Genomic DNA, 21,861 nt, shown 5'->3' with positions numbered 1-21,861 from the left:
AGATGCTGGCAGGGCAGGTGGGCACACGGGGGAGCTGCTGGGCTCTCCAGCCCCCTCTCAGCCCCTCACCAGGATCCATGCTGCCGCCCTGCACTTAGGCCAGCTTACATTGACTTTATTTTTTCATTTATTTAGGGTAAATAAATTCATTTCTTCAGGATGGAATTGTTGGGTCCTCTGGTAAACACGTATTTCATTTTATAAGAAACTGCAAAGTAGTTTCTGGAATAACTATACTTTTTTGTTTTTTTTTTATCGTTCAGTTACAGTTGTCCCCATTTCCCCCCATTATTCTCCCTGCCCTCCCCCCACTACATTCAGCCCTCCCCACCCTGTTGTCTTGTCCGTGGGCCCTTTGAATGTGACCCTTGACCTGAGTAACTGTACTTTTCTGCGTCTCCGCCACCAGCTGATCTGTCCCATCCACACCTGACATTGTCCGCATTTTAAAATTGGACCCTTCCGGTGGGTGCGTGGTGGTGTGTTGTCATGGTTTCGATTTGCATCTCTCTAATGACTAATGACATTAAACTCTTTTTTTCATGTGCTTATTTGCCATCTTTATATTCTGTTTGGTGAAATGACTGCTCAGGGCTTATGCTCATTTTTTAAATTGAGTTGTATATTTTCTTATTGTTGAGTTTGAAAGTTTTTTGTATGTTCTGGATATAAGTTCTTTGGCAGATATGTGGTTTGCAAATATTTTCTCTCAGTCTATAGCTTGTCTTTTTCATCTCTCAACAGTGCCTTTCACAGAGGAAAAGTTTTTAATTTTTATGACATCAGCTTTATCAATTATTTCTTTATGGATAATGCTTCTGGTAAAATGTCTAAGAAATCTGTCACCCCAGGTCAAAAAGTTTCTCCTATGTTCTCCTGTGTTTCCTATGAGTTTTATAGTGTTACATTTTTATATTTGGATCTGTGGTTCATTTTGAGTTAATTATAAGGTGTGAGGTTAACTCTGTGTTTCATTTTACAAGGTTAATTTTTTTGCATATGGATGTGCAGTTGTTCCCAAGCTATGTATGTATGCATGCATGCATGCATGTATATGTGTGTATAAGTACATATGCATGTGTGTGTATGTATGTATGTATTGTTGTTCATGCACAGTTGTCTCCATTTTCTTGCCACCACTTCTCCACCTCCCACTCTCAATCCTTCCCCTCTTTGGCTTTGCCCATGAGTCCTTTACACATGTTCCTTGACAACCCTTTCCCTTCTATCCCCCATTATCCTCCTCCCCCCTCCCCTCTGGTTACTGTCAGTTTGCTCTTTATTTAAATGTCTCTGGTTATATTTTGCTTGTTTCTTTGTTTTGTTGATTAGGTTCCACTTACAGTTGAGATCATATGGTATTTTTCTTTCACCGCCTGGCTTACTTCACTTAGCATAACGCTCTCCAGTTCCATCCGTGCTGTCGTGAAGGGTAGGAGCTCCTTCTTCCTTTCTGCTGTGTACTATTCCATCGTGTAAATGTACCAGTTTTTTGATCCACTCATTTACTCCCAGGCTATTTATTGAAAAGACTGTCCTTTCTGTATTAAATTGCCTTTGCACCTTTGTCAGAAGTTAATTGGCCATTTTCAGGTGAGTTTATTTTTGCTCTTTGCTCCATTCCATTGCTCTGCATGTCTGTACGCTCACGGACGCCATGTGAGTACAAGGGCAGACACACAGTCAGTCTGAGAACCCGGCAGTGCCGCTCCTCCGGCTCCATTCTACCGCTTCAAACTCATTTCACCTCGTCTGGTTTATTTGCCTTTTCATATAAATGTTGGACTCAGCTTCTCTATAGCTACACAAATTTCTTGATATTTTTATTGGAATTATGATAAACCTATAAATCAAATTGGGGAAAATGCTGCCTTTGTTGAGTCTTAAAATCTGTGATCATGTTGTGTCTCTTCATATTTTTACACATTTTGGGGGGTTTTAGCATACAGATCCTGTACATGTTCTGTTAGATTTTTACCTAAGTATTTTATTTTTGGAGCTACTACAGGTAGGATCATTTTTAAAACTTCAGTTTGCAATTGTTTTTTATTAGTACATAGAAGTCTTGACTTTTGTGTGTTGGTCTTGCATCCTGCAGCCTTATGAAACTCACTGAATGGTCCTGGGGTCTTTTTGCATGTTCCTCGGCTTTCCCACTTAGACAGTCCCGTCTTCTGTGAACAGAGTTTATTTTCCCCTTTCCAGTCCACGTGCCTTTTATTTTCTTTCATCTTTTCACACTAGAACTCCCAGTGCCGTGTTGCATAGGAAGGACGGGAGCCGACATCTTCACCTTGTTTACACATGATGTCAGCGGTAGACTTGTTACAGCTGCGCTTTATCCAGCTGGTGAAGTTCTTTTTTGCTCCTAATTTGCAAGATTTCTACTTTTCACACTCCCCAAATAGCAGCTCCATGCAGCCCATCCAGGGTTTATGGTTGTCTTCATTGGGAAAGGTGGGGTGGACTGTGCTTACTCCATTTTTCCTGCAATCAGAACCTGGTATTTATGGAAACATTTAATAGCATTTTCTGAGTGAACCAAATGAGTGAGACATCACACAGCGGGTCCTGACTTTTCTCCTGAGCGTCTGACCTGGATTTCTGACGATCTCCAGGCCGTCTGGAAGGAGGAGGGCCTAGATGATCGCATTAGCATCTGCACACTCGGCATTTCCAACTCTGTGTCCTGTCTGCACGTTCAGCTTGTCCCAACTGGACCTTCCTCTTCTACCTCAGGCCAGCTCCTGCTCGTGGTTTCTGTGTTTGCCACCAGTTCTCCACCTGCCGTGTTTCACCTGCTAGTTGTCTGTTCTGTTACCGTCTCCCTTCCGCGAGTCCCCCAGGCAGACAAGTCCTTCTGGGGGTGACATTTCTCCTGTTGGTCCCCCCTTCTCAGTCTCAGACTGATGGCAGAGCTGGTCCCCAACCACAGGACGAGCCAGAGCCATTCCTGGTGACAACAGAGACCAAAAAATGGTGAGGAATCAGGAAGGTGGGGTGAGAGCGGGCTTGTCTGTTTGCAGATAGGGGATGGGCGCTCAGGGCAGAAGAGGGAGCCTCTGGCCAGACCTGAGAGTCAAGGGCTTATGGAAGACTTGCCTCACCTGGCGTATGAGAGAGACCTTAGCAGGTTACTGTATTAGCATGACAATAACTCCTGAGACAGGGACTTCCTATAGGTGTGAGGGGCCAGTTAGGCTTTATTGAGGCTGACCCTGGGCCTTCGGGGCTGCTTCTGAGCAGGTGCTGGTGATAACTGCCTAACTCCTCCCCCCAGCCTACTTAACTGGCTTCTGCACTCTGGTCCAGTTGACTGTCTCCCAAAGAGCAGTGCTGAGCCTGCCGCCTCCCTCTTCAGGGGCCTGAACGGACAGCTCTCAACTGCCTTCCAAGTTCAAGACCCTCCCTGCACCATTATCTCCACTTTCTGTCCCACTCTTACCCTCTGCCCCAGCTCAACTTGGCTGTTCTCTTGGCCCCAAATGGCCCCAGACAGCCCCCACACTGTCCTACCTCCACAACTTTGCTCATACCATTCTGTCTGCCTGGAAGCCCTGCCCCCACCCGTCTCTACCTGTCAAGGTTGTATCCTTCGAAATGCCGCTCAGATGCAGCTCATTCCAGGAGAGCTTGTCTGCCCTCCCTGTGCCTCCTCAGTCCGCCTTAGCCTGTGCTCACTAGTCCGACTAGGTTGCAAGCGCCTCAGAGGAGGGTGTGATGCGACTCTTCTCTGCTCAGCCTCTGTCCTTCCACATCGGCCCCGCTCAGCAGTTGCCGTTGAGTGGAAGTGAGGGGAATCAGGGCCTGTGGTCCTCAGATGAGGTGGCACGCCATCTCCAGACAGTCTCTCCGAGGAAGGGGGTGGGGTTTTGATGTGACGATGGCAGGGTGCTCTTGGGATCCCTGCTGCGTGCCGCACTCTATTGATGGGGTTTGCTTTGCAGAAGGGAGATTCCTTTATCTGTGTCATCGCCTGTTCGTTTTTCTCTTGAATGTTAACACTTGGCAGGGTCAGAAAGCAGGAAGCAACCCCATCAGGGGTGAGGTCCGGAGGGCTCGGCCTGAGGCAGACTGGGAGAGTGGGACTGCGAGTCACGGGAGGCCGGTGCCAGCTCCAGACGGTTCTCCTCCCCGCTGCAAAGCCCCGAATGACAAGCAGACTTCTCAGCTCCAAGCAGGCAGTCGCATTCGGGTGATAAATGTGTCCCTGGACAGAGGAGCTTGTTGAGCGATATTTACCAGGGTCTCTGTGAAGGGCCCTCAGCTCCCAAGGGAGCATTTCAAGCCTTCAGCTGCTCGGCTGTTCCGTTGACGCCTGTGGAGTGGTGAGAGGAATAAAGCCCCGCTCCCCGCTCTCCAGCGGGGTGGGAGCCACGGCAGTTTGTTGAGGGGCTCCGGAGCGTCCTGGTGTCTCTAGCTTCCTGTATTCCTCCTCCCCCTCCCCCGGTCAAACCTCAGCAGAGAGACCTGCACTGTGTGAGAAGCTTAGAGCCTTAACGTGGGAGGGGCGGGGAGGTCGGTGCCCAGACCCGAGTGGGGCTAGCCCGGCTCTCCCTCTTTGTGTCCTCGGCCCAGTTCCTTGGTGTCTGCACACCCCAGTCTCCTCAGAAACCAGACAGGGTGATAAGGGCTGCCGCATAGGCTTGGGAGAGAAAGTGAAGTCCGTATACAAATACTTTGCACATTACAAAGCGCTCTCTGGCATAAGTCACTTGTTCGTTCAGTAATTCCTTACGGCATACCTACTGTGTGCCAAGCATGCCTGACGCTCTCCTGGGCTGGAAGCATTGTTCCCAGATGGCGTGAGAAGGAAAGCAGGCTTTACCAGCCATCAGCGTGGCTCTGTGGCAAAGTCTTGCTGAGCTCGGGGAACCCTGGTAGTGGCTGCCTCTTTACAAGGATGTGGCTGAGTCGGGACCCCGGTGCCTCATTACCAGGCATGTTAGTCTGGGTTCTCCAGAGAAACAGAACCAACAGTGTGCCCGCACGTGAGTACACACACACACACACACACACACACACAGGGTTTATTGTAAGGAACTGGCTCACATGCTCATGGAGACCGAGAAGTCTCGAGGCTGCAGTTGGCGAGCTGGGGCCCCAGGAGAGCCGGCGAGGTAAGCTCCAGTCGGAGCTCAAGTCTGAAAGCAGAAGATCGATGTCCCAGCTCCTAGACAGTTAGGCAGAGAGGAGCTTCTCCCCTGCTGCGCCTTTTGTTCCGTTCAGGCCCCCGTAGGTTGGGTGAGGCCCACCCGTGTGGGGGAGAGCACTTTGCTTTTCTCATTGTCCTGACTCAAATGTTAGTCTCACCCAGGAAGATCCTCACAGACACACCCAGAATAATATTTAACCAAATGTCTGGGCACCCTGGGCCCAGGGCAATTAACAACAACAACCAAAGTACCATCGCACCAGGGTGGATGTTCACATAGGACATTCAGGTTTACTAGGCAGTTTCACACGCTGTCTCGTTTGACTCCATAATGACCCAGTAAGGTCATTACCCTTCTCTGCCGTGGAATCCTGATGCCACAGGCCCACCAGCCTGGCTGTCTGAAGCAGACCATGTCCACCTTTAACCTAAACCTTTTTTTTTTAAGATTTTATTTATTTACTTTTAGAGAGAGGGGAACAGAGAGAGAAAGGGAGGGAGAGAAACATCAATGCATGGTTGCCTCTCACGTGGCCTCCACTAGGGGTCTGGCCTGCAACTCAGGCACATGCCCCAACTGGGAATTGAACTGGCGACCCTTGGGCTTGCAGCCTGCGTTCAACCCACTGAGCAATATTAGCCAGGGCTTAAACCTAAATCTTGATGTGAGAACCTCTTCCCTCAGGGCAACAGAAGGCCCATTTCTTTCCGGATCCCCCTTGTCCATCATGTGGGGCTCGCACATCTGATTGTCCTCTGCCTTCAGTGTCCCGGGGCTCCCCACCCTTCCACGCGGGTCCTGAGTCAGCGGGGAACTTGAAACAAAGTGGTCATGCTGGCTGAGAGTTCTCTTTGGGCCAGATGGCATCATCATTCCCACGACATCTGAGTGGAATCATTGTGCCGAAGGAGGGGGCGGCTCTAGGCCGAGATCTGCCTTTGCCGACCCCGGCAGGCTGTGTGCACAGCGAGGCCCACGAGGGGGAGGGGGCGGCCGCAGGTGGCAGTGCCCCCCCACACGACACGTGCTCCTATGGCATCTGTCTTGGTATCATAGGCTCATAATGCACAGCTTTTCTGTTTAATAAGCCTTTTGTCATTTTAATAATACTGATGAATCAGGGCACTCCTGGGTATTTCTGTTTATTTAAAACCCATTGTGAGGTGTTCTATTGCATTTTGTCATAGGGGAAATGTGAATTTATTCGTTCAAATATTGCAACATCCCCGTGCTGAGCTTGGAAATGGGCTGCAGTCAGCAGTGTTTCTGGAGCCCACGTGCCAGACACGGCTGCTCTGCCTGACACGGCAGCCAGTGGTGTCTCTTCGTCCAGAACCTGCCTTTCTGGGCGGTGTACTCCCCAGGCCTAGCGTGGACCCTGGCACCTAAGGGGCGCTTAGACGCTGTTTCTGGAGTAGGATGGGCTGGAACTCGGGCTGCGAGGGCTGCCCGAGTTCTACCTCAAGAAGAGCGCTCTGCCTGCCCACCACACACTCCTTCCCAAACAGTCGTCGGGCACCTAGAACGTGTCTGGCACGTGCTAGACGCAGGGAGTGGGCGCTGGCTCCGGCACAGCTCCCCCCATAGAGCAGCGGGCCCCAGCCTTTTTGGCACCAGGGACCGTTCTGTGGAGGACAGTTCTTCCACGGATCAGGCTGGAGGGGGGATGGTTAAAGGGATGGTTCAACGCATTACATTCAAGCTCCCCCCTGCTGTGGAGCCGGGTCCCTAACAGGAGGACCAGACCACTACTGGTCCACGGCCTGGAGGTTGGGGACCCCTGCTGTAGAGAGTTCCCGGCCCCATGGGGGTGACAGCCCGGAAACAGCCAACCGGAGTACATCTCATGAAGCACTGGACGGCAGAGGGAAGAAGGCCGTGGGGACAACGGGGAGGACACGGTCTGACCTGGTCGCAGGGAAGCACTCAGTGCCAGGGGTTGTTGGGCGGAGGAGTGGCATGGGACCACGCGGTAGACCCCCGAGTGCGGGTCTCTCTCTGATGGGCCATCCCTGCACTCCTCCCGCAGGGCCTGTGCCAGCAGCGAGACGGAGAGCGAAGCCGGAGACATCATGGACCAGCAGTGTGAAGAGATGAACAACAAGCTCAACTCAGTGACCGACCCCACGGGCTTCCTCCGGATGGTGCGCCGCAACAACCTCTTCAACAGGTGAGTGTGGGCTCTGCCTCCCGGGCCGGGCCAGGGCCAGGTGTCCTGCACGCAGGGAACGTGCATTAGGCTGCCGCTCCTTCCAGCTGGCTGGGCTTCTGCTCCGTGACATGCATTTGCAGAAGGGAACGTGACACTGCCACACCCCACGTCCCTCAGGGCCTCAACGTCACAGCATCGAGTCAAATGAGAAATCGGTGCAGGTTCGATGTGACCGCCTGCGTCTGGCTGTGACAGGAGGCAGTTGCTGCTGCGTAACAGAGCGGTGGGTCTGACTTCCTAAATGCCAGGCGGAGGCCGGACAGAGGAGCATCTCATACTTCTTTGCCAGCTTATATGAGTGACTCCTGGGCTTGGGAGTCAGTGTTGGCCCTCCTGGCCTGAGGCTGAGGGCTGCCAGAGAGAGCTGGGATGCCGGTGTTGCTGGAAGGGGCACTTGTCCAGGCCTAGGCCCCCTGTCTGCCCTCAAGGCCCCACCTCCCCTTTATTTGACTGAATAGATCTTAGTGGTTTGAGAGGAGTTAATGTTTACAGGGGCAGCCAATTGGGTTGAGGGGCACCTGTCCTACTGTCATTTGGTTGCCTGGCAACAACCTGGGAGTTACATTTGGGTAGACTTTCCAGAAGGACCCCCGGGACTCTCTCAGGTCTCGGCCACATCCCGAGGGCCCAACGTTAAAGGCAGCAGGTTGGGCCTGGAACATAGGCAGGAAGTGGTGGGGCTCTGGGAAGAGGCAGCCTCTGCCTGGCAGCCCTGCTGTCCTGCTCCAGGCCCCGGCTTCCTCTCGTTATTGTGCTGTCGGGGCGATGGACATGTGTCTCCTTTCCCAGGGGTGAGTGGAATGGGATGGGGGCCAGTGGCCAGGGGGGTAGGAACTAGCAGTGTGGTTGAAAGGAGACCAGAACTTCAAGCTGGTTCACGCCCCGTCCCTCCTCCTTTCCTACCCCTGGAACAGGTGTCTCTCAGGGACACGATCGGGTGGAAGGAGGCACGGGAGTGGGCCTGGGCTCACACCCTCCTGGGCCAGCTCCTCTGCTCTGCCAGTCGGTGGGGTCCGTGGTGTAAAACTGAGTGGGGAGGGCTCAGGGCTCAGGTTCGGGCCTTGCCGGATGCCGGCTATGGGACACTGGGCAGGTGAGAAACCTCCTGCTTTGCAGTGCTCACTTAACGTGGAAATGAAAGGAGTTAGTATCTAAACACTTTGACCAGCTTCCTAATGCATGGAAGGCATTGCCCACATGTGGCTTTGCACTGGGAAGGACCATGCTAAATTTGAATCCTTAGGAGAATGTGGGTAGATAAACTCGGAAGGATGAAATTTGCATGCACTTGTGCAGCAGGTGTCGGCCACCTTGGGTTGTGGCCTCACCTGTCCTTCCTCTTCCTGCCACACCTCATGTCTTTCACGTGAGCGAGATCCAAAGGCAGGCCCTCAGATGTGCATGGCCTACCTGATTACAGGTGCACCAGCGGTCAGAAGCCCCTCCTCCGGGCCTTGGGTGCCATGGCAGGCAAGGGTCAGACCAGCTGCACCTGGTCCCAGCTTTCATCCCTGGATGGGAGGTGGTGTGAACTTCGGATCATGCAGCTGCTCCTTTGGGGAAAACCTCTGTCCTTTTGAGCAGTGCAGAGGTAGGTCCAGTGAGCACAACGCTCTGGATTAATTTATCGGTTCATTTAAACAATGTCAGGGGTGCCCCGTGGCCAGGGTGAGGACGGGGTGAGCTCAAGGCTGGGTGGGGAGCAGCCAGGCCACGGCGCTGAGGCCTCAGCCTCGCTGTCCACCTGCTTTGCACCCAGCCCGCTCAGCAGGCCTCACATGGCCGGGGTCTCGGGCCTGCCCTCAGGAAAGAGAAGGGTTGGAAGTGGCCTTTGCAGACCCTTCCAGTCCTGACGGTCTAGAGCCTCCCGAGGGCAGGGTGGTGAAGGGGAACGCCCGAGCTCTTCAGCGTTAGCACAGCGAGCAGTGAGGCCCAGACAGGCTGCCGTGCCGTGTGCTCCCTCACACTCTCCGGCAAGCCCAGGAGGAGGGGGCTCTGGCCCCGTCCAAGGGGAGCAGAGCTACTGGGGCACCACGGAGGCAGAATCATCCTTGTCAGTTGGAATGGGGGGGGTCCTTCCGAACTTCCAGTCCAGCCTTGCATCTCACAGCTGAGGGGCACACTCGGGCTAGGGAGGGTGGAGACCTGCCCAGGAGCAGGTGCCAGAGCTGGGTTTCAGGTAGTGCCTCCCAGCTGTCCTGCCTGCCTGCACCTTCCCACCTGGATGCCAGCCATGCGTGCTCCCCTGCGTGCGTGGGGCCCCAGGCCTCCCTCCCTGCCCCTTCCGTGTCAGGGATCTCTGCTCCGAGGAACAGGACAGCCAAGTAGTGGCTTCTTTTCAGACTCCTGGTGCAGACTGGCGGGCAGAGAGTGCTCGTGCCTTGGAGGCCGCAGAGTCAAGGGGAAGCGGCCGTGCACACAGGGCCGTGCACGCGCTAGGGTGGCACCCGCTCCCCGCTGTGGGGCTCTCCGTCTCGGTGGCGATCGGTGGGTGCCTTGGCCCTTTTGTTCTGGGCAGTTTGCTGGACTGCTTTGGCAATAGGGCTGCCACAGCTGATGTGACTGAAGGGAGCCTTGGCTTTGGAGGTTTCTCCCCTGCCACTGCAGGACTCGGTCTTTGTTCCACCCTCGCTCTCCAGTCTCTGCAATGGCGGTTTTTCTCCTTGCCTGTGCACTTGGGCAGAAAACACATTTGCGTGCTGAGCCCAAGGCAGGTCCCATTGGTGGGGAAAAACAAGGATTCTTCTTTCGTTTAGCACCCTGACCCCAGGTGGGCCCCTGGGGCAGAGCAGCAGTCCTCAGAAAGGCCTCTGCCTCTTGTCCCTGCAGAACCCTTAGGAAGTAATGCTGAGGGCTGGAAGGCGTGTGTGTGTGTGTGTGTGTGTGTGTGTGAGAGAGAGAGAGAGAGAGAGAGAGAACACATGGGGGCAGTTAGCAGATCACAGTTGCTGCAGAAAATAAGTAAGAGTGACAGGCTTTCAGCTGTACCTGGATTCTAGGGCCCAGGGCGGTGCCTGGGCATTGAAGGTGTGCCCGTCCAGGACCCATTAGGACCAGGGTCCCAGAGCAGCGTTCTCACTCCTGTTGCCACCGCTGATGTGACAGGCACGGAGGTCTCCGCTCCCCACCCCCAGCTGTGTGGGTGAGGGGACGTGGATGGCGGCTCCCCTGCTGCCCGGAGATAGGCGGCTGGAGCTGAAACAGAGGATGAAGAAGCGCTGAGTCCCCCCACTCTAAAGAGAGGTGCCACACCAAGGCCAGAGCCCTCCTTCTGGTCTCTGCGGCCTCCAGGTAGCACCGGGGCCGCAGGCGCCCCCCTCCCCCCAAAAAAGAAGCCTGTGTTGGGGAACTCACAACCGGGATTCCTCGGCCTAGTCGGGGGTCCTCCACAGAATCAGTCACAAAGGTTGGGGGTCCTGAAAGAAGAGGAGAGAGGCATCGCCGTCTCGTGTAACCAGCCTCCTGTGACTGGTACAGGGAGAGAAGAGGTTAGAGAGAGAGAGGCCTTGCGGGAGTGGGCCCGCCGGGGCGTGGCCTGCGTGCCCGCGTCTGGTGTGGCGCAGACGTGCGCCTCTCCCAACGGGCAGGGCACCCGGCGCAGCCACTTGCTGGTTCTCCCCGCCCGGGAGGCTGCCTGCTGTGAAGAGGACCTCAGCAGTAAGACAGGTGGGGTGTGCGGCCAGTGGCCGGAGCGGGGGACAGGACAGCCAGAGCTGGCCGCCCCTGGTGGGGGTGGGGGCACTTGGGGAAGCCCCTGCAGGGTCCTCAGGAACCAGGGGGGCACGTGGAGGCGTAATGACAGCGCTTGGCCTCCTCTCCCCCACCCCGTCTGCCCTCAATCCGAAGTCAGGCCCTAACAGCGGAGAGGGGGGGGTGCTCCCAGAGCCCACCTGTTCTCCAAAACCCATGAGCAAAAGTCTGGCCTGCCGCGGCGGTGGGAGGGGATGTGGCGTGTGCTGCACAGGGGGGTGGGGGGACCGCTTCGGCCCAGGGTGCCTGAGGGCCTGGGGAAGAGCAGTGACGGGGGAGAGATGGCGCTGGTCCCCAGGGTCAGCCTAGCAAGTGAGCTGGAGCCCATGCCCCTCCCTTTCACTCTGTGTGTGTGTGTGTGTGTGTGTGTGTGTGTGTGCGCACGCACGTGCCGATGCTCCCGCATCGAGCCTGCCTCCAGTCCACCCTGAGGCAGCCACAGCGGTGCCACCGAAGCCCACTGTGGGTCAGGGGGCCCGTGCGGACGCTCCCCTGCGTGTGCGCGTCTGCTGCTCACGGGTCTCGGCGCTTCTCTGCGATGAGGCACAGAGAGGGAAGGAACCGTGGGCTCCGGGCCAGACAGACCTGGACTTGAAAGCTGGCTCTACCTTTCATCAGTGGGTGACCCTGAGCCACTTATTCTTTCCTCAGACAACGGGGATAAAGGTGCCTGTGGACAGTTGCTATGAGGACACACTGTGCTGGTGGACAGACAGACAGACAGGCCCTGCTGAGTAGCGCGTGGTTCCTTTCTCTCCCCACTTAGGTCTGAGGTTTCCAGGGCATGGGAGTGGGTGTACCAACCACTTTTTGAATCAGATTTTTACTCCAAAACCTGATTGAATAGCTTGATGATTCCTCCCCTCACACCCTCTCTCTGGCCGCCAGACACCAGAAAGCCTTGGAGTAAACGCAGCTGATGATCTGACTGGGTATTAGTTACACCCACAGCTCTGGCCCTGAGTGCTGAGGTTCCGCACTCGGTTCTGGCTGGTGTCCTGCCAGCCCTGTCCTCTGCTCTCTGTTGGTGGCCCTGGGGCTTCGGGCCAAGATTCTGTCTGCTCTCCTGCTGGCCCCTCCGAGACGGCTGACTGTTCTCTCCAAGCCCGACTGGGGCCAGCCCTGCCGGTGGTGATTCTGGGCGGGAGCCTTCCCTGCCCACAGCAGCTACGGAGGCGCGTCCAGTCACTGGGCCTTCGGCAGGAGCCCCCGTCCTCCTCTGGGACCCCCGCCTGTCCCCGTGTGCTGCCTTGAGCCATCTACCAGGTTAACAGACCTCTCATGTGGCAGCACTCTGCTTTCTGGGGGGGGGGTGCCCCCCTGCTGTACTCCTCTGGAGGCAGCACAAATGCAGATGAGGGGAGGTGTGACAGGAAGGGTGTATCAGAAGTCACTTTAAAATCACACCCATCAGGTGGTGACAAGCTTGTTTTCAGTGCAGTAGGATTCTCCACGGGTTGCCTCTATGTATCAAGCTTGCCAATATATCTCAAGGCAAATTTAATTTATAAATAATGTTTTCTTTACCACTTGTTTATTTGTTCTTTCTTGCTCTACAATTTGACAGTTTACCAAAACATAAAAATGCCACCAGATCCTATGAAAATAAATAAATAAGCGGATGAGAAAATCAAGGAAAACAAAGGCAGAAGAGAGGGAGTGGAGTTTATGTACGAAACAGGTGTTGTTGGCACTGCAGGAGACAGGCACAGGTTGGCCCCTGAGATTTCCCAGCAGCTGAAGCAGAGAGGGCAGCACAGCCACTGCCTGCCCTGGCCCTGACCCACTGCTCACAGTCTGAACCCTCACAACAGTTCTCGGGCGCTTCCCGTGGAGAGCAACATTGGAACTGAAGCAGTGCGGCCCCCCCCCCCCCCACCGGCACTCCCCACAGCCGCCGTGCCGCCTCTGCCCCTGTGACCTCACGCCCCAGACGCAGTTTACGGGAAGACCTACCAGGGGAACCCTGTGATCTTTCTGGTCTCCATCCCTCTGTCCATTACCATTGCCACGTTCATTCCTTGAGACTGATTCTTCTCCAGAAATCGCCATTCAGTGTGACCCCAGGAGCATGCTTAGAGGCCACAGAGGCTCAGTGAGGTCATGGTCCTGCTTACAGAGCTGGGCTTCCCCCACCCCCTCACGCCCCACCCCCCAGCTGAAACTCCTTTACCTACACTGTCCTCCTTACCACCCGCCTGGCCAGCAGGCTACCGCTCTTTGTCTCCTCCCTCCAGATGGAGTTTGAATCACTCTCTCATCCGGGGACTCATCCCTCATCTTGAGAGGGGCCCTGCCTGAGCCCGCCCAGCCTCAAGCCCTTCTCCAGCGAAGGGGGCAGACCCAGTGAGCAGGCGCTGGGTCGCTACGGAAGGGAGCCAGCAGGAGGCGCCCAGGGCTTATTGCAAAAGGGCTTTAAATGCAGCACCTGACAGCTTTCATCCCCTGGAGGAGACGGCCACTGTGTGAGGGTGTTCGTGGGGGAGAGCCACTGAATGGCATCAGAGTCCTTTTCTGTCTCTCGCGCTCTCTCTCTCTCTCTCTCTTAGATTTTATTTATTTATTTTTAGAGAGAGGGGAAGGGAGGGAGAGAAACAGCGACGTGCAAGAGAAACATCGATCGGTCCCCAGCGGCTCTGGGCTTCAGGCTCCCCAGGGAACAGAGGCCCCAGGCTGCTGGCCGCCTGCTGCCCGGCCGTTTGAGGAGCAGACTCTGCCCCTGCCATCATGGCTTCAGGTGGGATGCCTCCTGTTGAGTCCTGCTTGCTCACCTGCAACAGTGGGGGCGCCTGGGGTGCTTCGTGGTGAGGGTCCCAGCCTAGACCTGGCCCTCACAGAAGATGCCCCGTGTCGATTTGTTCCCTCTTGTCCCCTCCCGAATGGTAGTCCAGAGGATGCCGTGGCCCCGTGTGCCTGGAGGTGCGTGTTGCTGGATCGGCTCATTCCATGGCCCCGTGTCCGGACAGTCCCACGGGAGGGCCCCCGTGAGCGTGGCGGGGAACTGGGATCGGGAGGACAGGGTCCGCGCGAGAGAGCGGGGAAAGGAGGAGGCGCGTGCCCTGCGCAGCAGCGCTGCCTGCTCCCAGGCTCAGGTGCGTGCGAGGGCCAGCCGCAGCCAGCCGGTCCGAAGGCTCTGCTGCTTCTCTTCCCGGCTGTGCCCTGGTTGCTGGTTCCTCCCTCCAGACCACAGACACAGGTAGACAGACTCTCAGGGCCGGATCTCTCTGAGCGTCCCTGGAGACCACGGCCTGGGGGCCCCCTGTGCTGGTCTCACCCAAGGGGAAGTCGAGGCCCTGCTCCTGGTTCCGCCTGCCACCGAGGTCTCTGACTTTGGGCGTGGACACCCGGCAACCAGCGCGCGTGTGTGTGTGCCACGGCTGGGGCTCCCACACGCCGCTCTCTGCACAGTGGCCCCTCCACTGGGCTCAGTCCCACCTGGCAGGTCCCCATGCTCGTGGCCGCACATGGGCTGCGTCCGCCTGGGTGACGGCGCGTGAGGTCAGCACCGGGTTGTCTGCGGGCCGGCCCAGCCATAGATCTTCCTGCCTGGGAGATGGAGCTCTTCATCCCTGGACAGAGATTCACGAGCAGTGAGTGCTCCCCAGGCCGCCTGGTGTTTGTCATCTCCCGCCCCCCTCCCCAGGCACCGACTACGCCCTGGTGCCCCGCCCTCCTCCGCAGCACTTCCCGCATCATCCTGGAGCCCCGCATTCCGCGAGAGCGGGGCCAGGCGGCCTCCCTCTCCCGCCAGCCTCCCTCTCCCCGGACACGTGCTCGCTCCCTCTCCTTTTCCCATCGCCACACAGATGGCCGTGCGGTGGAGAAAACGAGTACTTCTCCAGAAGTAGATTAATAAACATCATCTGAGGAATGACCTAATAGAGACAATGTGGTGTGAGAAAATGCTGAGAGCTAGGCTGTCAATTAGCCCGAGAGGGTCCCTGGCAGTAAGTGGACAGGCCTGGAGGAAAGTGAGCTAGTGCCACCTGCTGGAGCTGTGCGGTGGTGCAGCTGTGGGGGACCTGGAGCCCCTGCCTCGCCACCCATCTGAGCTCCCCATTGTGGGAAATGGAGAGCACGCTTCTCTCGTCTTAGAGTCCAGAGAGCCGAGGCAGATAGAAGTCAGCCAGGCTGGAAGGCCCCCCAGAAATCGAAGCGGTGTGATGGCTGAGAGGTCCCATAACTGAGGACCCCAGCCCCGTGGCCATTCTCCTGCAGTGCCATGGATGGCCTAGGCCACCAGGACGGTGCCAGGAAGGAGCCCGCTGTGCTAGCAAGGACAGCAGGGAGCAGGTCACCCCACACTCCTGTTCGTGCCTGTCAGCCCCTGCCAGCCAGAGGCTCAGAGCTCAGAGGACCCACCTCCAGCAGCTGGGACTGGAGACCTGACCACGGGGCCTGTGGCAGTGGCGCCCGCTCCCGGGCTGGGTCAGGGGGCCTGTGCACAGCACACGGGGCTCTCGCCGGGTGAGTGCAGGGAGGGCTGCGGCACCATCAGTCAGCAGTTGACCCCCCCCCGTTTTCTTAACAAGCAAGGAAAAGAGGGGAGTAGGGAAGAGACCAGTCACACCACCACATTCCCAGGCCCAGGGCTGAGCAGCCGGCTGTTTGACTGTTCTGGACGGTTGAAGGCGTCTCTAGGAAGACGTCGAGGCAGACGACGTGCCCCAGGCACGAGAGCTGTGGTAGGTCACTGTCAGCGCTGCAGTGCGGACCGGAGCAACTCACGAAGGGGGGTTCCTGGACCGCAGTCTGCCCGGCGGCGGCGGCTGTGGTGCCTCGTGTGCACGTGGAGGGGAGGGCACAGCCGGCTGCCACCACGACCAGTGCAGGGGCGAGTCCTGCCTCCGCTCCTAGCCTGATGCCCTCCCCACACCTGCACCTCGGGAGGGCCCTGGGGTCCAGGGACCCTCAGTTGCTCTTGGCCTTGGTTTCCTGGCCCCCGGTCCTCGGCCTCTGAGCCTGCGGTCCTGGGAGGGCTCTCCAGTGGGTGTGGCACCCGCTGCTTCTGTCGGGCCGAGGACGGTGCAGGGGCTGCCCGTGTGGAAAACCAGACCGCGGTTCCTGCTGGACAAACTGCCGAAGAAGGGGGGTGGTGCAGCAGACAGGTGGGCCAGGGCTTGAGGGAGGGGCCGCTGCCTGAGGCTGGGGCTGCTCAAAACAGGTGCCTCCGCGCTACTGGGAAAAAGGAGTCTTAATGAAAAACAGCCTTTGACCTCAAATTATTGCTTCAGGTTGGTTGGGTTTTGTTTGTTTGTTGTTTTTTAATCACCAGCTGAGCATTTTCTGGGCTTTGTTTACATGGAAAAGGACAGATCCAGGGGTAGGCGCCTTCCACTGAAAAGCGCAGAGCAGAGGGGCAGACGTGGGGCTTCCCACCCGACTAGTGCAAGACGCCGGTGCGACTGCCTCCCGGGCTGCCAGCCGGCCTGGGCTGGGTGGGGTCACTGCCCAGAAGCTGTTGCTCCAGAGACAGTTCACCTGTGACCTGCCAGGCCTCGGAAGGGGCCAGGGCAGCAGGCTGAGAGCCAGCGTGTGTGTCATCTGGGAGCAGACGGGTGGGCATGACAGCCTGGGAGGGAGCAGGACAGAGTCAGGTGCCACAGGCAGCGGGGCTCTGCTGAGGCTTGAACATGACCGCTTGGCTTCCATGGCCAGCTCTGCGTGCCCTGGGGTGCCCTGTCCCCACCCCCCGCAGGGCCAAGCTCTCAAGAATCTGCACTGCCTGAGCTGCACAGATGCCGGGGCGGGTGTCCCGGGAGGCCTCTGCAGGGCAGACGGTGGCCTTGCTCTGGCTCACGCTCCCCAGCCCTGGGCAACGACATCTGACTGGCCTCGAGGCAGAAGCTGGCCAGGAGTGAGGATGGGGTTACACGCCTGATGGGTGCTCTGCACGGCCCATGAGACCTGTGGAATGGTCCTCAGGCAAGGTGCGTGCTTTAGACTGCCCCCTCTGCTCACCCCGGGGGAGGCGCTGGCCTGGGAGAAGCACCTTCCTTCGGCCTGGTGTCAAAGGAGATGAGCTGGCCTCCCCCAGGCCTCGTCTCCTCCCCGTAGGGTACCACAGCATCCCCTGCCCCGGCCCGGTTACCCCTGCGGCCTGCAACCCTGAGCCTCTGTCCACTTGTCCCCACACTGACTGCCCTGGGCACCCCAGTCTCCATCCCCAACGTCTGTGCCTTTCCCCACGCTGCTCCCTCAGTTGGGAGTGGCCTCCTCCTCGTCCATAGTCAGGGTAACTCTCATTCGTCCCTCGTGCCACATTAGGTGGTCTCTCCAGGAAGCCCCCTTCAGCTCTGCGTGACCAGCAGCTGGTCAAGGTCTGTGCCTCGGTGCCCCCGCACCTCAGCTGAGCAGGTCCCTTTCCTCCTGGCCCGGCCCCCTGTGGACCTGCCTGCTTGACACATCGTGGGCAGCACGGTGTGTGCAGTGGGTTGGCGGTGTGGGGCCCTTGCAGGGGCCTCTGGCACTGCGTGGGCTTGGCAGAAACACGCCACTGCCATCCACGCCTGCCCTCAAGTCCCCAGCCCTCTGTGTGCCCTCCCGCCCAGGCCTCTGTCTCACTCCGCCCTCAGCTGAGACTCCTACTGCCTCTCAGGTTGTGGATGCTTCGCAGTCCTGCTCTCCGGTCCCGACACCCCCACCTGTGGGCTGCGTTTCCCCTTGCTGCAGGTGGGCACGCCAGGCCCAGGGGGCAGACGGCTCGCCCGGCCAGTCCACCGTACACCGCCCCCCTTCCCCACCCCCGACATTTGCCTCTTTTGAGTTACCCTTCCCTGGCACTTCCCTGCCTCGCTGCTTCTCGACATCGTTTCGAGCTCACACCACCAGCAGAGTTCCCTGCTTAGGCCCCCAGGGCCACCCAGCCAAGGTCCTGTGCCCTTGGGAGCCCTGTCAGCAGGGGGTGACAGATGGGCCGGGCATGTGGCTCTGATATTCTGGAGCAAGTGTGCCCTGGGTGTTCCCCACACAGCATGGACTCCGTGTCCCCACAGAGGAGCTTGGAGTGGGCTGCGGGGAGGGGCGCGCTCTAGGGCTGGGGTGTCTTTCTCCAGTGGGAGCCTTTTAGTTAGGCCTTGGGGTTGACAGAGCAACCCCAGTAGTCACCTGCGGCCACAGCCTTGTCTGGGGACGTGGCACGTTCCCTGTACGTCTGCAGCTGGGTCCAGCAGACTCGGGCCCCCACAGTCCAGGTAGACATGTCTAGGGAGTAAATGGGGGGGCGTGCTGAGCCGTCCTGCTGCTGCCCTGCCGTGCCGTCCCAAAGGCAGTGGGGGCTCTCCGGGCTGCAGTCCATCTGCCGGAGCGTGAGCCCACACAGGTGCTTGTGCTCAGGAGCACATGGCGCCTCGGAGGACACGGCCTGTCCTGCACACACAGGGGCTTGTGCACAGGAGCACATGGAGCCGGGTGCTGTCCCCTTTCAGGGGAGCGTTGCTCTTCGCAGTGGGATGGGGGCTCATCAGGCCTCTGAGCGGCACCGCGCGGCTCCCTGTGTATCACCGATCTGACGGCAATGACAGTCCACAGCCGCGGCCGCTTGTAATTGCCTGTTTCCTGAGTGAGTGAGTGAGACGGGGGAGTGGGCGGGAGCGGGTCTCCAGCCCAACCCCCTCTCTTCGCTCTTTCTTCCCTGACAGCAAGCAGGGAAGGGGGGGCCAAGGGGGTGCACAGCCTGACTTGTCACAACCCTGGAATTTAGGTCCAGGGGGATATTCACTGAGAACAGCGGGAAGGGAGGGGGAAGACCAGAGGGTTGAAGCCAAACCTGAAAAACACAAATCTTTTGAATCATTTCATCTGATGGTCATGGGTCCCGGCCCTGCCCAGGAGGGAAAGCCACCTCCTTTCTTTTTCCTAGGTGACAACCAAGGAGTGGCTCCTGCCAGCAGCCCAGGGCACTTACCAAAGCTCGACAGCGGAGCTGGCAGGAGAGCGGGCCCCTGTCCCTGAGTCCTCGGCAGAAACCCCAGAATGGCTTGGTGTCTCTGTCAAGGCCGAGAGACCACTGACCGCCCACCAGCCGTGCAGGGACCACCACCAGGGAGGGGCTGTCCCGAGGCCGCGCCTGCCAGGGGGGGGGGCAGGTGCATGCAGACGGCTGCGTGGGGGCAGCCCGGTCCTTGCGCTGGAAGTGGGTCTGTTTCTCCTCCTGCTGGCTCCTCTGCTCACCTGCGCCGTCCGTCCTCTGCAGGTCCCTGGGGCCTGTGTCAGCCCCTGGCGGGTAGCTGCTGCTCAGGAAGCATTTTCTAATGAGCAAATGAACGTTCTCGCCCTGTGTCGGGAGTGTGAGCCTCAGGGCCCTTGGGGTTGAAAACACTGTGCGTGTTAACGTAGTGTTCCCTGAAAACACTGGGACGTGAACGGGAAGGTAAAACACAGCCCCACGGCCAGGCTTGAGCCGACTGCTCCGCACGTGCTGCCCAGTCAGCTGTCCCCACTGTCTCTTCTTGGCGGGGGCGGGGGCCGCAGGGGCCCCGTGCCGTGCTGGGCCCAGGTGGCTGCCCAGTGGCTGACCTGAGGCTGAGGCCGGGGCCAGCACGCTGCTTGTCTTGTCGGTGCCTCCTGCCTGTGAAGACGAATTGGCCTCAGGCCACCGTCCTCCATCAGTTCGGTGGCTGCTGCTGATTCTAATGGTCCTCACGTCTGCCTGTGCGCAGCCACGCCACGCAAGGATGTAATTAAATCCTCTGAACAGCACTTTGGGACATTTGATTATGCAGACGGACTCCATAGAAACGGAAGCTGTTGTGTGCAGCTGGTTCGCCTGCGGTTTCTGTCCGTGCTCATGTTCTGTGCAAATTTCCTGAAAGGGAGGAGAGGGGGCGAAGCCGGGAGGCAGCGGGTGGGCCCTGCTGTGTGGCCTCCCCTGCCTTTCCTGGGAACTGGAGCACTGAGGGGCGAGTCCTGCAGCCCCGGGCCCTGCTCAACCCCCGGCCCTTCTCTCCCCAGGAGCTGCCAGAGCATGACGAGCTTGGTGAGCAGCACCACGTCGCCCACCAAGGACGGCACCTCCTCTCTCCCCCGGAGGCAGAGCTCCTTCGCCCGGCCCCCGCTCCGCGCCCTGTACGACCTGCTCATCGCGCCCATGGAAGGGGTGAGTGCCGCCAGGGCCGCGAGGCTTCGTGGGGTCGCCCCACTTACTGCTCAGGGCCCATGTGGAGGTTGCCAGAACCCCAGTCTCCTCCAACTTCCCAGTCAGCATCTGGAAGTTGGCTGCTTGTCTAGATAAGGCACTGAGCTTCCAAGCTGGCAGATCCAGGTTCGAGTCCCAGCTCTGCTCCTTGTAGCCTGGTGAATTCGGCCTCAGTTCTCCTTAGGACGAACGGAGTAACGCTCCCTCCCCAGCCTCCTCAGACATTGGGAGGCTCAGGAAGGTAGAGGGCACCTCCCAGCCGTTGTCAGTAGGAACCGCCAGAGCAGACACCTTGGGGGACATGCCGGTGGCTCTGCCGCACCCTGCTGGGGGTGCACCCCCGTGGCCCCACCTCTCATTTGAGGGTCTTGCCTGAGCAACTACAACCCAGGTCTGTGCTTTGTGGGGAGAACAGATCCCTCAGCTTTTGCCGTTGTCAGGGTTCACTGACTGTATCGAGACCAGTGTCAAAGACACCCTTGCACTTGCGATTTCTTGAGGCAGTTGAGTGGCCGCTGCCAAATTTCTGAGGCCCTGGCCTTTGCACAGGGCTCTCCGACTGGGTGAGGACTCAAGCATCTTCGGGAGTCTGAATGGTGAGCCCATCAGATGCCGTGCGTACGACTGTGTGTTAGTCAGCGCTGGCTGTGTGACAAACAGCTCAGACCGCACAGCTTCAACCATGACCCTGACCTCCCACTGTTCTGGAGGCTGGAGGCCCCAGATCGGGGTGCCAGTGCCGTCAGTGTCGTGGTGAGGGCTTTCTTTCTGGCTTGCAGATGGCCACCTTCTCACTGCGTCCTCAACTGGCAGAGAGAGAGCAGGCTGAAGTCTCTTCCTCCTCTTGTAAGTGCACTAACATCATGGGCTCCCTGCCCCTGTGACTTCATCTAAACCAAACCAGCACCCCACACAGGTGGGGTGGGGCATGATGATGGGCCCTGAGAGCAGGCAGCAAGCGTCTGCCTCCGCTGCCCGCGGGTCCCTCCTGGCGGCTGCCTGCAGCGGTTAGGTTTGTCCCACAGCGTCGGGGTGACCGCTCAGCCCTCTGCCGGAGGGGAGCACATCCAGGAAACTGCACCTCGGCCGCGATGCCCTGTCTCCGGAAGTGTCTGTCATGTCCCTGCCCAGCCGTCCGCGGGTGTGTCTCCAGTCGCCTGGAGACACTCGGGAGGCCCGCCCGTGCCCAGTGGGCTTCCCGCACGTGGGGAGACAGGGACGAGGAAAGCACCAGGCCTCCAGGAGCCTGCAGGCTGGACCCAAGTCTGGCACTGCCCGTTCCTGGCTGGGTGACCTTGGCCAAGCTGCTTGCCCTCCTCGAGTACATCTGTCCTCCCTAGGAAATGGAGATACTGGTGCTGAGCACGTCGGGTTAGAGCGGGGGCGGGATTAGGTGAATGTGAAAAGCGCGTAGGGCCGAGGCAGCAATGGGCACGCACCTGGAGGGTGGGGGGCTGCTGTGCCCACACCTGCGTCTGCCGGCTGAGCCTCCCCTTACCTGGAGCGTCCAGTTACATCGGCGTAGCAGCCAGCCCTGTCCTTCCTTCCCTGCAGCCCATGCGGCCGCCCTGTCCTTCGCAGGACCAGTGTCCTCCTTTTCGGGAGAG

At 58.3% G+C, this 21,861-nt stretch overlaps 1 protein-coding gene across 3 annotated transcripts in view; it reads left to right on the top strand.

Moving 5' to 3' along the window:
• The window catches only part of TTC28 (tetratricopeptide repeat domain 28), a 558,547-nt gene that overhangs the window by 507,598 nt on the left and 29,088 nt on the right, over nt 1-21,861 (top strand). For all 3 annotated transcript variants that reach the window (XM_036014252.1, XM_036014251.1, XM_036014253.1), the window contains 2 exons: nt 7,186-7,326; nt 20,071-20,215. In XM_036014252.1, the coding sequence (XP_035870145.1) occupies nt 7,186-7,326; nt 20,071-20,215 (286 nt within the window). The remainder of the gene's footprint in view (nt 1-7,185; nt 7,327-20,070; nt 20,216-21,861) is intronic.

The sequence above is a fragment of the Phyllostomus discolor genome, chromosome 13 (assembly GCF_004126475.2).
Source record: "Phyllostomus discolor isolate MPI-MPIP mPhyDis1 chromosome 13, mPhyDis1.pri.v3, whole genome shotgun sequence".
Classification (NCBI taxonomy): domain Eukaryota; kingdom Metazoa; phylum Chordata; class Mammalia; order Chiroptera; family Phyllostomidae; genus Phyllostomus; species Phyllostomus discolor.
This window is presented reverse-complemented; position numbering and strand designations above follow the sequence as displayed.